Source organism: Erinaceus europaeus, chromosome 2 (genome assembly GCF_950295315.1).
Source record: "Erinaceus europaeus chromosome 2, mEriEur2.1, whole genome shotgun sequence".
NCBI lineage: Eukaryota > Metazoa > Chordata > Mammalia > Eulipotyphla > Erinaceidae > Erinaceus > Erinaceus europaeus.
This window is the reverse complement of record NC_080163.1, coordinates 96731614-96745686: the sequence shown is the minus strand read 5'-3', so window position 1 is coordinate 96745686 and position 14073 is coordinate 96731614. Positions and strand designations below refer to the sequence as shown.

At 42.4% G+C, this 14073-nt stretch overlaps 1 protein-coding gene across 1 annotated transcript; it reads right to left on the bottom strand.

The window, feature by feature from the left end:
• Positions 1 to 218: 218 nt before the first annotated feature.
• Positions 219 to 9998, bottom strand: SAP30 (Sin3A associated protein 30). Its single transcript, XM_060184432.1, has 4 exons — positions 9503 to 9998; positions 7396 to 7521; positions 4628 to 4726; positions 219 to 541 (listed from the first exon to the last, which is right to left on the bottom strand). Exons 1-4 carry the CDS (start codon positions 9860 to 9862, stop codon positions 419 to 421), a joined length of 708 nt encoding a protein of 235 aa, XP_060040415.1. The 5' UTR covers positions 9863 to 9998; the 3' UTR covers positions 219 to 418.
• Positions 9999 to 14073: the final 4075 nt, after the last annotated feature.

Here is a 14073-nt window from a genome sequence, read left to right as displayed (position 1 = left end):
GGGACCAGGGGCTCAAACCCAGGTCCTTGGGCATTGTAATACGTGTGTGTACTCAACCAGGTGTGCCACCACCTGGCCCCCCAATTATTTTTTTTTTCCATTAAAAAGGAAGGTACAAAAGGAAGGATGATTATATAAAAATCTAAATTAATGTTGCCACTAAATGTTAGCATAAAATAGAAATCAAATTTCACAAAATAAATACACTGAAACAACTATAATAGCAATAACCTTTATTTAAAATACTTTAAATCTAGGAAAGCTCACTTTACATGACTTTCCCACTAATTATTTGAGTCAGAAACAAAGAAAAAAAAACTGAAGAAAATCCTCTGTGGAAAAAATACACAAGAAACATTTCTACATATGAAAAACAAACAGTCTTAACATCCAAGTCTTAGTCTCAATTGCATCTCTCCTAGTGAACACCACTATCAACCTTGAGATCTGACTTGTTCTTGTCATTCTTCACTGAGTAGATGAAATATGTTAAGGTGTCTTTTTCATTCACTGGAATAGACCTAAAGTGGCAACCAACTATCTATAAAGGAAAAAAAAAATTGAGGAAATTAAATTATAAATATTAACAAACTTTATAAGCTAGGTTTGTTTTTTTGTTTTTTTTTTTAAAGCTACTTTCATTAAAAGAAAAAATATAGTATTGTGGTAAGAATAATTGCCTTTGAAAAACAAATTTGATTTAACAAAATGCCAACAAGATAAAAGCATATATTAGCATGTCTGAACAAGAGATAGTGTGATTTCAATTAAACATACATCAACTACAATGTGCATTTTATTTGTTTTAAAATTTCAGAATTGGAAGCTAGGTTAGGAAATAAAGTTTTTTTACTTTAATTTTCTAAGTACCAATGAAATAAAACAAAATGTAAAAGTTCTTATGTATCATGTAATGGTCTAGATCCTACTTGATGAAAAAGAATAATAAACACGAAATTGAAACGGTTTTAGTGTCAAAAAAATAAACCATCAAATACTTTTAAATATGTTTACTATGACATCCATCCATCCATCCACTCATCGGCAGTACTCTTTATTAAAGTACCCTGAAATTTTTTCTGATAACTAAGGAGGGGAAGGATAGATAACTAAGATAACTAAGGAGGGGAAGGAAGGATAATCACTGAAGAACGTTTACCTCTTCCATTGTCTTTTCACTGTGCTAATCTAATGTGCATTGCAACTATCAACAGACTAAACTGGACTGTTGATATGCCTATGTACAGTGTATAATAAAACTTTTTCAAAAGGGAAGCAAGACAGCTTATGTGGATAGTGTGCCCGCTTTATCATGTGTATGATCTAAGCTCAAGCCAAGTGCCCACTGCACTGGAGGAAGCATCAGCACTATGATGTCTTTCCGTCTACTGGTCTGCTTCTCTACTTGTGTCTCTATCTGTAAGTCAGCCCATAACAGTAACAATGATGGGGGGTGGGGGGAGGTGAGAGACTGATTCCTAAAGGCTAAGTTATTCATGGGATAATTAAAGAACTTAAAAAGAATACTCATCAGACTCTGGAATCATAAATATCTGTATTTTTTTTCTTCTTTACCTTTATTTATTTATTATATACAGCCAGAAATCAAGAGGGAGGGAGGAGAAAGAGAGAGACACCTGCAGCACTGCTTCACTACTTGCAAAACATCCCCCCTGCAGGTGAGGACCAGTGGCTCGAACCCAGGTCCTTGTGCATTGTAGCACGTGTGTTCAACCAGGCACACCACCACCTGGCCCCAATACCTGCATTTCTGATTAAGAAAACACTAAAGCTCATGACTATCTGGATTTCTCATTTTTAAATGACAAAAAGCTCCAGAAATTGTATGAATTTAGATTATGTGTTTAAGAACTAATGTTATCAGATTATCATAATTTTTAAGTTTTATTTTTGCATTTCAAATATATGTACAGGTAAACAAAACTTTTAAAATAATAAGTTCTTTGCTTTTCACCTGTCCCCAAAGAAGCATCATTTGATTCAAATGTGTATGTATATTGATGTAGTATCAACACAGTTGGCAACATCTTTCTAATACAAAAAGGTCTTTCAACTGAACTTTAAAGAAAACTGAATTTCTCTTAGTTTGGAGAGAAGATATTATGGCTAAAAAGTTAATTCATTGAGGGAGTTGGCGGTAGCGCAGAGGGTTAAGCACACGTGGCTCAAAGAAGAAGGTCCGGTTCAAGCCCCCAGCTCCCCACCTGCAGGGGAATCGCTTCACAGGTGGTGAAGCAGGTCTGCAGGTGTCTCTCTTTCTCCCCACCTTCCTATCTTTTCCATTTCTCTCTGTCCTATCCAACAACTATGACATCAATAACTACAACAATAAAAACAACAAGAGCAACAATAGGGGAAAAAAATAAATGGAGTATATTTTTTAAAAAGTTAATACATTGAATTTTAACATTAAAAATTATTCTTCCCAAAATTGTACCCTATGTTCATTTCTTATCTTATTCAATATATTAGAAAATGGTCTACGGCTATACCACCCTAAACATACTCGATCCTGTCAGCTAAGCAAGGTTGGGCCTGGTTAGTACTTGGATGGGAAAAAATGTAGAATTACTAAATTAAAACTGAAGAACTTGAGAAATCTTACCTACATGTTTACATTTCTATTCTACCTAGGAGCAATTTTTGTTCTAAATATGAGTAAAGTATAAATCATTAATTTAGAAATATCTTAAAGTGATATATAATTTTTATGGTTCTATTATTTCCTGAGAAAGCACATATACACACATGTGTCCCTTTTCAAAATTATGAACGGACTAGAAATCTAGTATCAAAGAAACTATAAGTAAAAGACTGGATCTTTGCATCTTTCTAAATATGAAGAAAACATAGTGACTAGAAAAAAAAACTAACATCAACAAGGACATATTCTAAAAACAGCAAGTTATAGGAAAACTACTGATATTTAAGGGTCTAGCTCAAGCATATTCGGTTTATGTCTCAATTACGTGTTCAATGGTTACTGAGTAAATAGAAATTAAAAACCAAAGATTTCTAGGATAAGAATAAAAAAACTAGGACTGGGAGGTGGTAGACCAGGTTGACTATCTGTATTAAAATGTACATGAAATGGGTTCAAGCCCCCCAGTCCCCATCTACACGAGGGAAGCTCCCTAACTAGTTAAACAGTGCTGCAGGTGCCTCCCTTCCCTCCCTCCTCTATCTCCCCCTTCCCTTCCAATTTCTTTCCGACTTTATCAAATGAATAAATAAAATATTTTTAAAAGTAAAATAAATATAATTCCCACTTAAATGTTTCTAGAAGTCAGTACTTTAAGATCCTTAGAAATTGACACAGGGTGGGAAAACAGCACAATGGTTATGCAAAAGATTTTCTTCATGCCTGAAGCTCTGGGGTCCCAGGAAAAATCCCCAACACCACCACAACCCAGAGTTGAGCATATTCTGGTCTCTCTCTGTACCTTTCTCCTGTACTTTTCGCTCATTAAAATAAATATCTTAAAAATGGAAAACTTTAATGATACACAATCCACTGAATAGTTGTTACATAAAAGAATTTCCCTCCTCCAAAGGGAGGATGGACAGCATACTCTATGCTACACCTGAGGACGATGGGTCCTGATATTGGGGCAGCTTGAAATGTTCCTACTTATGCCCACAGAATGTGAGCTCAGATCTACAGGAATGCAGAGGTCACACAGGCTCCTAAGCTGAATATGGGCCCCAGATCACATCAAATCGATGGGGTTTACAGTCAACAATATTTATACACCTTTCCCATAATAGGGAGCTACTCTCTTCCTGATCCAGCTTTCTGTCCCTTTTCTAGCCATGACATCATCTTGTCAGACAGTAACTTGGATCCACCTGCCTATCAGATTTCAGGCTCAGAGGAAAAAGGAAAAAAAAAAAACCTAGTATAGCTACAGGCCCTTTGAGATATAACTAAAATATGCCTACTAGCTATATACAAATGGAGGACCCCCCACCCCCCAACTCTTCATCTGCACTATTCCAGCCTTTAGGTCCATGATTGGGCAACAATTTGTTTGGCTTTGTATGTTAACTCTCTTTTCAGTCACCAGGTTCCAGATGCCAACATGATGCCAACCAGACTTCCCGGGCAGACAACCCCACCAATGTGTCCTGGAGCTCCGCTTCCCCAGAGCCCCACTGTACTAGGAAAAGAGAGAAGCAGGCTGGGAGTATGAATCGACCTGTCAATGCCCATGTTCAGCTGGGAAGCAATTACAGAAGTCAGACCTTCCACCTTCTGCATCCCACAATGACCTTGGGTCCATACTCCCAGAGGGATAAAGAATAGGAAAGCTATCAGGGGAAGGGATGGGATACCAAGATGTGGTGGTGGGAATTGTATGGAGTTGTAACCCTCTTATCCTATGGTTTTGTTAATGTCTCCTTTTTAAAATTAAAAAAAAAAAAAAACTCCCAAGTGGAAAACAGTTCTAGACATCTAGATTCTTCCACAATCGTTTTTAACTTTATTTTTCTTAACTAGAATGTATAATTATATAAGCTATGATAATAATCTCATTAGTATATAAAGACCCCTTGTTTATATAAACAGCTCTTTTAAATAACTTAAAGTCATATCTAGCAATACCTCAACAAGTTGAGCTTTATTTAGTCCTGGTCTGGTTGGAAGTTTGAAGTGTCTTTTATATCTCCTAAGTGTATTTACTTGTAATTGATACAAATCAACCTAGGGGAAAAAATCAACATATATTAATTCATAGCTGAATAATAAATATTTCATTTGCTGAGAACACATTTTGGTATGTATAACAGTTCCATTTTTAGCATGATACAAATTTCAAATCCCTTATTTAAAAGTATATTTATATAAGCGAACTATAAATGTTTTGAGTATAAATATTTAAAACTAGGGGTAAAAATAAATGAATAGTATTGTAAGAACTCTCTATAGATGTGGCAGGTTCAAGAGAGTTAAACAGAATGGTCTGTTTCCTTTCTTCTACTCAACAAAACCATAACATACAAGGAAACACCTTCCCCCACACACTTTGACAGCAAGAGACAGAGAAGGTAAAAAGCCTTTGCACAACAATAACCTACAGTAAGGAAGATAAAGAACTTTTACATATATCAAGCATGGGGCAGACTGAACCAAAATCCCAGCACCCTAATACTATTATAATTTTGTACATACAACTTTATAGTAGAAAAAGGAAATAGAAAATTGTAAGTCATGTGAGCATTGTAACATCATTTACAGGGGGTAGAGACAAGTGGGAGGGGGCAAACAGACCTAGTGGATGCAATCATACTGCAATTCAGTTTCCACAGTAAGAGACCCTAGGGATAAAGCTGGGGAGAAGCACGACATTTATAGTGTGCAGCCTGCCAGAGTCTGTTTTTCCTCCAACCTACAAATCACCTACAACTTCAAACTGCTGTCACTATCAAGGTTAGTTCAACATTAGTGTTACAGCCTTAGCCTGGCACTTTGACTCTGAATCCCTGGCCACTTCCCAGGTCTTGCTCAAACAAAACCCTGGCTCTGGTTCTCAAGGAGTACCAAACAGGGAAATAATAAAATATGATGGATCAAGACAGCAGCTTGAGAGAAAAAAAAAAGAAAAAGAAAAATACAAATTCAGTAGAGCTAATTCTAACTTTCTAAAGAAGACCTGAGGTGTGGCCTGGGAGATAGCACAGTTGATAAGGCATTGTACTCTAAAGCATGAGGTCTTGAATTTAATCCCAGGCACCGAATGTGCCAAAGTGATACTCTGGTGCATTCTTTCTATCCCTCTCTCTCCCCTACTCTCTCATAAATAAACAAACAACAAACAAATAAATCTGAAAAAAAAAAAGACCTTAAAATCATGACCATAAGAAAGTCTATAGAAGAAAAATTCAACAAAGTCAGAGAAAGTATTAAATAAGTCGTAACAGAATTCAAAGGCAAAGAATACAGTATCTGAGCTAAAAAATAAAATAAAATAATACATCAGATGGGAGCTGGTAGTGTGCTGTTTTGCTATGTGCACAACCCAGGTTTGAGTCCAGCCCCCACAGCAATGAAGAAGGCTTCGGTGCTGTGGTATCCACACCCTTCTCTGCCTCTCTGTCTCAAACTCCATCTAAAAAAAAAAAAAAACAACAAAAACAAATAAAACACAGCAGAGGGGAACAACAGTAGAAAGACAGGCACTTAGTTTCAAAGTGAACAGAAAGACAGAGTAGAGAAAGTTACTCCAAAAATGTAGAAAAACAAAACAGGATCAGTAAAATTGCTCCCTAGGATAGGGTGTTGCATTGCCATGCGCAGGACCCAGAGTTGAGTCCAGCCCCTACCACATTGCAGGAAGGTGCGGTGCTGTGGTTTCTCTCCCTCCCCTCTATCTCTGCTTTTGTCTGTCTCTAGCTAGGAGTTATGGAACAACAGCAAGAGGGAACATTCACATGATAAGGGTACCAATGGTGGGGGAGAGGGTGTGAGCCTGTGGGAGGGGGTGGTGCGGGGCATAATCCTTTTGAAAAAAATACTAGCTTAGAATTTCCCCAAAATGGTAAAAAGAGAAAGACTCTCACATCCAGAAATCTTTTAAAACTCCCAAAAAATGGAACAGGAAAAAAAATAATCCAAACCTAAGGTCACCAGGAAACTTAAAGTAGCAAAAGTCAAAGACAGAGAATTTTAAAGTTGGCGAGAAAAAAGGTGAGCCATTTATAAAGGAACATCAAGTGATCAGCTGACTTCTCAAGAGAAACTCTAAAGGCTAGAAATGACTGGCAAGACATAGTTAAAGTTAATGAAATTACATCTAACCAAGAATACTCTATCCAGCTGATTGGGACTCAGGTTTGAAAGAGTAATGAGGAATTTTTTAAGTAAGCAGTAGTTACAGGAGTTCACTACCACTACAAGAAATACTAAAGGAACATATATAAAAAGAAAATGCTTTCTCTCTCTCTCATATGGTGTAAATTAATCAACGGAACAAGCAAAGCCAAATGAAGCCAAGACTTTGGATTGCAAAGCTAAGGTGACCAAGGAGGGTGAGGTGGGTGGTTTAGAAGGTAGAGAGGTAGACAACTTTGGTGGAGGGATAGTAGTGCTTTGGTGGTGGGTGAGTTATGATAAAAAAAAAAAAAAGAAGAAGATAAATTGGGCTTCTAAAGTATTTATAGCCATGTAAACCTCAAAAACAAATAAAATTATAAAAAAACAACTGAAAGTGCACAAGTGTAAATGAATGTTAACATACTACACTTAATCTTGCTTTCATTTTACAATCTTCCAAATGTTTTAATTATTTTAAAAAATGTGTTCCCATCTTTCTATAGAAGTTTCAGAGTTGATTATTTAGGCCTTATGTGTAACATATAAAAACTTTCATCTACCTCTGGAGTATCAATATCTTGAACAGGTGAATCTCCTCCATCATCATCACTCCCTTTTCTTTTTCTTCTGTTCCGAACACTCTGAATTAAGTTTTTATGATAATCACAGATGTAAAGATGCCTTGCCTGAAATAGAAAAGTTTAACAAACTGCTTATGACGACGGTAAAGTGCGTCTATGTATTAGTAGAATACAAGATACTGAAGATGGAAAAATAATCAAAACTGGCGATTGTTAATATAGCTCCATGTTTGATTCCACTTTTAAACCCTCTATCCAGTTAAAACATACGGCCTGGCAGGAGTCGGGCGGTAGCGCAGTGGGTTAAGCGCAGGTGGCGCAAAGCACAAGGACTGGCGTAAGGATCCGGGTTCCAGACCCCGGCTCCCCACCTGCAGGGGAGTCGCTTCACAGGTGGTGAAGCAGGTCTGTAGGTGTCTATCTTTCTCTCCCCCCTGTCTTCCCCTCCTCTCTCCATTTCTCTCTGTCCTATCCAATAACAACCACATCAATAACAACAACAATAATAACTACAACAACAATTAAAAAAAAAGACAACAAGGGCAACAAAAGGGAAAATAAATAAATTAATTAATTAAAAAAAAACATACGGCCTGGCAATAAAGCTAAGAGATTGTTAGGGTGGAGTGGGGGAGGATTCTATTAATGGAAGGAAGGAAGATAGCAGGATGAGAAATCCCAACCCTCTGGGTTTTGTCAGCAAATTGCAGTGAGGGCAGCCTAGATTAGTTAGCTCAGGCTGCTGCTTTTTAACAAGCGAAAAGGTGATACTGCTCACAATCACACCGTTTGATAGCATTTCCTCGACGCATATTACTCCCCTATCTTAGCAGTATAGTGGTTCCCAATTTAATAACCAACTTATAAGCCAGGTACAAAACTACATTATTTCTACGAATGAGTTGATTTCGTACTTTTATTGCATGTAAATCTGCAGTATAAACTTTTGAGTGTCGATAATACACTTTTTCCAGCCGGAACAATGTGAAATGCTTCGTTCACGTTTGCCTTCGAGAGCTTCCCAAATACACATCTGGAAAACTTTCGGGGGCAGAAAAGTATCATCGATTTCTCAAGAACTTAAACTGCATACAGGCTGGAGAGCTGGATGGTGACGTGAGCCCTTTCTTTGCATCTTAAGTTACTCCCTTCACAGAAATGCAGCGAGGGCACTGCTCGGCTACGCCAATTCATGGCTCGGCTAAGCACAAGTTTCAACATGCAGGTCGTGCACTAGTTTCCTGACATGGAGTTATTTCACGTATCGCCTGTCAAGCAACAGTTGGGGGAACGGTTTCCAAAACACCCTCAAAAAAGGGGGGGGAGGACTCAGGAGCAGACGTGCCGCAGAGGACCGGGGCAAAGAAATCCTGATGGGTGGACGGATGGCTGCCCAAAGGGGCGGCGAAAGCGAGCCGGCGAGGAGACTGCGCCGCGTCCCCCACGATTGCAGCTGCGGGAGATGCTGCCGCCGCTGACTGGGGGTCCGCAGCCTCCGGAGCTCCGCTCCCGAGAAAACCTGGGCCCCCGATCTTTCCCGCCTGTGGCCCCAGCTCCCGGCACGACAGACTGCGCGCCGTCGTCTCTACCCCCGACCCCCAGCTCGGACCCGGGCAGCGACTTGACTCCTGGGGCCGCAGTGCCTCCCAGGGCAGCAAAACAAAGAAGGCGCTTCCATTTCAGGCTGGCGCTGCCGGGCTGCGAGGAAACTAACTCGTCTTCCCGCCGGCCCCCGGCGCTGCGACCGCCTTTGTTTGGCTCCCAGGTCGCGGCCGGGGAGGAAGTGGGGGGATTGCGGGGGGGGGGGGGAAGCGAGCAGCGCAGGGGGGCCCGAGTCCGCGTCGGCCAGGGGTGGGGGGCGGCGGTCCGAGTTGCAGAGACTTTGTTGTTAGCTTCCTCCCACCGCCCGCAGCCCGCCCGGGTTAGAGGGGAGACACCACCCCCCCGCCCCGACACACACACACGCACACACGCACGCACAGACAGGCACACACACACACACACACACACACACGCAAGTCTCCGGCCCGGTTCCCGGAGCTGCAAAGCGGGGCGGGCTGGACCAGGGCGTCCCGCCGTCACTTACGCTCTTGTCCAGCTCGATCTTCACCTTCTTCTGCGAGATGCTCTTCTGGATCCTCTTGCTGAAGCTCGCATTGCCCGCCGCCCGGCCGCAGCGCTCGCCGTCCTCCCGCAGACAGCACAGCTGCCCCGGCCCCGGCCCGGCCGCTCCCGGAGGCCCCGCCAGGGACACCGCCCCGCCGCTCGGCACCTCTGCCCCGCCGCCCGCCCCGGCCCCCGCCCCGGCCCCGGCTCCGGCTCCGCTCCCGGCTGACGCGGCGGCGGCGGCGGCGGCGGCGGCGGCTGCGGCTGCAGCGACCACAGCGGCCACAGCGGCTGCCGCGTCCCCGCCGCGGCTCATCTCCTCCGGCGTGAAGCCGTTCATGTCTCCGCGCTCTCCGGAGCCGCCGGCGCTGACAGAAATCCCCGCTCGCCTCGCCGCTCCGCCTCTCTCCGGAGATGCGGGGTCCCCCTCAGACACACGCCTGCAACCCAAGTCCCCTGACAGCAAGGTCCAACACCCGGGATCTCCGGACGGCCGGCGTCCGCTGGCCTCGGGGCAGTGGACGGGGCTTCGGGGTCGGCAAGGAGAGTCGGGCGGCACCAGGAGTAGGAACCTCACTCCCTGTCACATGGAGACTCTTCAGCAGTTGGACCGCAGCGCCTCCACCTCCCTTCGGCCCCTCGACCTGCGCAAGCGCAACGCATCTTCTCCCGCCTCTTTCTGTCCAGCCAGCCGCGGGGCACCACGGGAATTGTAGTTCTTTTCTGGGGAGTCAACCTGAGCTCCATCCCCGAGAAACTACCTCTCCTAGCCTGCACCGGGCGGTGACGGGGGTGGGGGCTGGTTGTATATGTGTGTATGTGTTTTAAGCACGAGGAAAACAGGAGCGAATGTTTGTTACCAGGTCTAGTCTCATGTCCCTCCCGGAAAGTTGTACCGCGTTTTAGTTCTTTGGGTTTTGCACAGTTTGGCATTTTTGCCCCTCAGCTACCCAACTCTTGAGGCCGCATACAGAACGCCGAGATGGAGGTGGGGGTGGGGCGGAAAACGCTGGGGGTGGGGAGGAGGAGGAGGCTTGAAGGTGGTGTTCGCGGGAGGTAAATAAAAGTTTCAAGAAGCGTTTTATTGTCTGCGGGAGAAGACTTTTTGATGTGGGCAAGTATATGCCGAGATGCTCCAAATGAGAATTCCAACGGGCTGGCGCTCTGGAGACCCCAGACCACCCCCTTCACCGCAACTGACACCGTGGCTGAGCGGCTGCCGTCTGGCGCAATGCGCCGCGGTATTCGCGGCCGCCCCGCAAATGGCTGCGCTCAAGGTGGCCTCGATGTCCTCACAGGTCCCTGCGGGGGACAGGGTTTCCCTTTGAGTGTAAGGAGTCAGTTGCTTCCTGGGGCGGAGCTACTGACTTAAGTTGACTTCTTTTCTTTTCTTTTTTTGTCTCCACCCTTCAACCTTTTCAATTTCTCTCACAATGTGCCCAGAGATGGGCGGGATCTTTGAAAAAAAAAAAAGGACGTGGAGCACCAATCCTGAGACGGAGAAGGCTGAAGCAGCCATTCGCTTTCCCTAGGGAAAAGGGGAAGAAGAAAACGCATCCCTCGGGTCGTGTGTGTGTGTGTGTGTGTGTGTGCGTGTGTAGTGTGTGTAGTGTGTAGTTTGTATGGTGTGTGTGTGTGTGTGTGGCGTGTGTGGTGTGTGGCGTGTGTGTGTGGTGTGCGTGTATGTATGTGGTGTGTGTGTGTAGTGTGTGTGATGTGTGTGGCGTGTGTGGGGTGTGTGTGTGTGTGTAGTGTTTGTGTGTGTGTATGTGTGGCGTGCGGAAGCTGGTGGCTCCTGCGCTGGGGGCGGGGCGGGGGGCCGCAGCCAACACCGACGCAGCTCTACACCAGGGGTCCTGTCTGGCACTGCCATTGGCTAAACAAAAAACAGTACAGTAGTTTTTTAATTTACTTATTTACTTTTTTAACTTTATTTATTCCGCGTGATAGAACAAACAGAAACTGAGAGGGAAGGGAGATAAAAAGGGAGAGAGAGAGACCATCTGCAGCCCTGCTTCACCACTCCCAAAGCTTTTCCCTTGCGGGTGGGAGCTAGGGTCCCTTCCTTCCTTCCTTTCTCCCTTCCTTCCTTCCTTCCTTCCTTCCTTTCCCTTTCTTTCTTATTATCTTTCTTTATTGGATAAAGACTGTCAGAAACCGAGAGGGAAGGGGGTGATAAGAGAAAGGAGAGAGACACCTGCCCGTACTGTTTCACCTCAAGCAAAACTTTCCCCATTGCAGATGGGACTCGAACCTCGGCCCTTGCTCATTGTAACAGGTGCACTCAACAAAGTGCTTACCACCTGGTCCCAAGATTTTTGTTTGTTTGTTTTTTTGTTTGTTTTTAAGAAGTTATTTTATACTCACAGAATACGTTTAGTTTTTTTTTCAAGAGGTAAAATATCACTTCCTCCGAAGATTTTATTGTGTATATATATACTTACTGGAGCACTACTTTGTTTTGGCTAGGGGGTGGGAGTGAGGTAGGGGTAGGGGGCAGGGGAATGAATTGAACCTGGGACTTAAAATCCTCACACATGAAAGTCTTTTGCAAAATAATTGTCTGCTTTATCTGTGCACCTCCGTTCTAGAATATAGCAAAATAAAAAAGAACATAAAATATTAGATACATTGAGTGGGCAAAAGAAGGGTTAAGTGGTAAGTACTATGGGTTATGGTTCATTTTAAGCTGCTCTGTCCAATAGGATGTTCACGAACTTTGTATCATTGTTGAATGAGGTAGTTGCCACTGAAAAATTAATCGTTATGTTAATTTTAATTAAATTAACAATTTTGATTTCTGCTGCTGAAAAACGTTTATCATTTGGAGCAACCTTAATTATGAATGTAATTTTTTTCAAGCTAAACTTTATAAAATCTGAGTTTAGCAACTGAATTTAGATGTGTTGTAGGTAGACACTAACAATGGGATTTCAAAAACTCCATACTAGAAAGTTTGAAGACTAACTCGTTATTAATTTTTTAAATTTATTTATTTATAAGATGGAAACATTTACCATATGATAAGAGAGTACAGTTCCCACCACCAGAGCTCTGTATCCCATACCCTCTCCTGATAGCTTTCCTATTCTTTAACCCCATGGGAATATGGACCCAGGGTCACCATGGGGTACAGGAGGTAGAAGGTTATATACATAAAATATTATCCTTCCAACATGCAATCAATATAAAAACTAGTAACAATGGTCTAAGCTCTCATTACTAATTTTTATATTGATTGAATGTTGGAAGGATAATATTTTATGTATACTGGCTTAAAATAAATTTAACATTAAAATAAATTGTACCTGTTTCTGTTACTTAAAATGTGCCTACCAGTCAGAACATTTAAAAACTACATATAATATGTGTATTCAAGTATGTTAACTTAAAGTATTAGAACAGAATAATACTATGGCTTATGTCTGTGTTTTCTTTTTTGTATAATTTATTTTAATGGATAGAGACAGAAGAATCAAAAAGGAATGGAAAGATAAGGAGAGAGAGAGAGAAAGAGACATTTGCAGCACTGCTTCACCACACATGAAGCTTTCCCCCTACAAGTCCAAGGGTTGACCCTGGGTCGTTGCGCACTGAAACACTCACTCAGCCAAATATGCCAACTCTCAGCTGCTATATTTTTTTAAAGTCTGAAAACAAGAACATAGGGAAATATGGATGCACTTGCACTACAGGTGGTAGGCATTTCTCAAGAGTACAGCCAGATTGAATATTAAGTATTTTAGAATGGCTTAATGTTACCTTTTAATAGATTTGTAAGTTTTATTTATTAAAAAGCAGTGGGATACCAGATCTTCATATTCTCTTTGGGCTTTCACTATTTTAAAAATAGTAAGTGTTCTTGTCCTTAATTTTTTTTCTGGGGATTTGGATCATCCTGCTAATGCCCATGTCCAGTGGAGAAGCAATTACAGAAGCCAGACCTCCCACCTTCTACACTGCAAAAAGAATTTTGGTCCATACTCCCAGAGGGCTAAATGTTAGGTGAAGATGACCTGAGGGCTCTGAACTCCAGTTCCATCAGGACTGAGAGAGAGAAGAAGGGGGAGAAATCTACCTGAGAAAGCTGATAAATTAGAAAGTTATTACCGTGACATTAATAAAAGTAGATTTATCTACAGAAAGAAAGAAATTGTTCTCATGTGACAACTATCTTGTATACCATTCCCCCATTTAAACATTAAAAAAGGAAAAAGAAATCTGTAATCAGGGGGCCAGTCAGTGGCACAATGGGCTAATTGCACACATTTCCATGCACAAGGACCCAGGTTTGAGCACCTGCTCCCCACAGGGAGAGAGATACTTCAAGCAGTGCAACATGGCTCCAGGTATTGCTTTCTCTCTTTCTCCCCTTATATATACCCCCTCAATTTTTTAAAATATTTATTTTATTTATTTATTATCTTTTGTTGCCCTTTTTTATTGTTGTAGTTATTATTGTTGTCGTCGTTGTTGGATAGGACAGAAAGAAATGGAGAGAGGAGGGGAAGACAGAGGGGGAGAGAAAGACACCTGCAGACCTGCTTCACC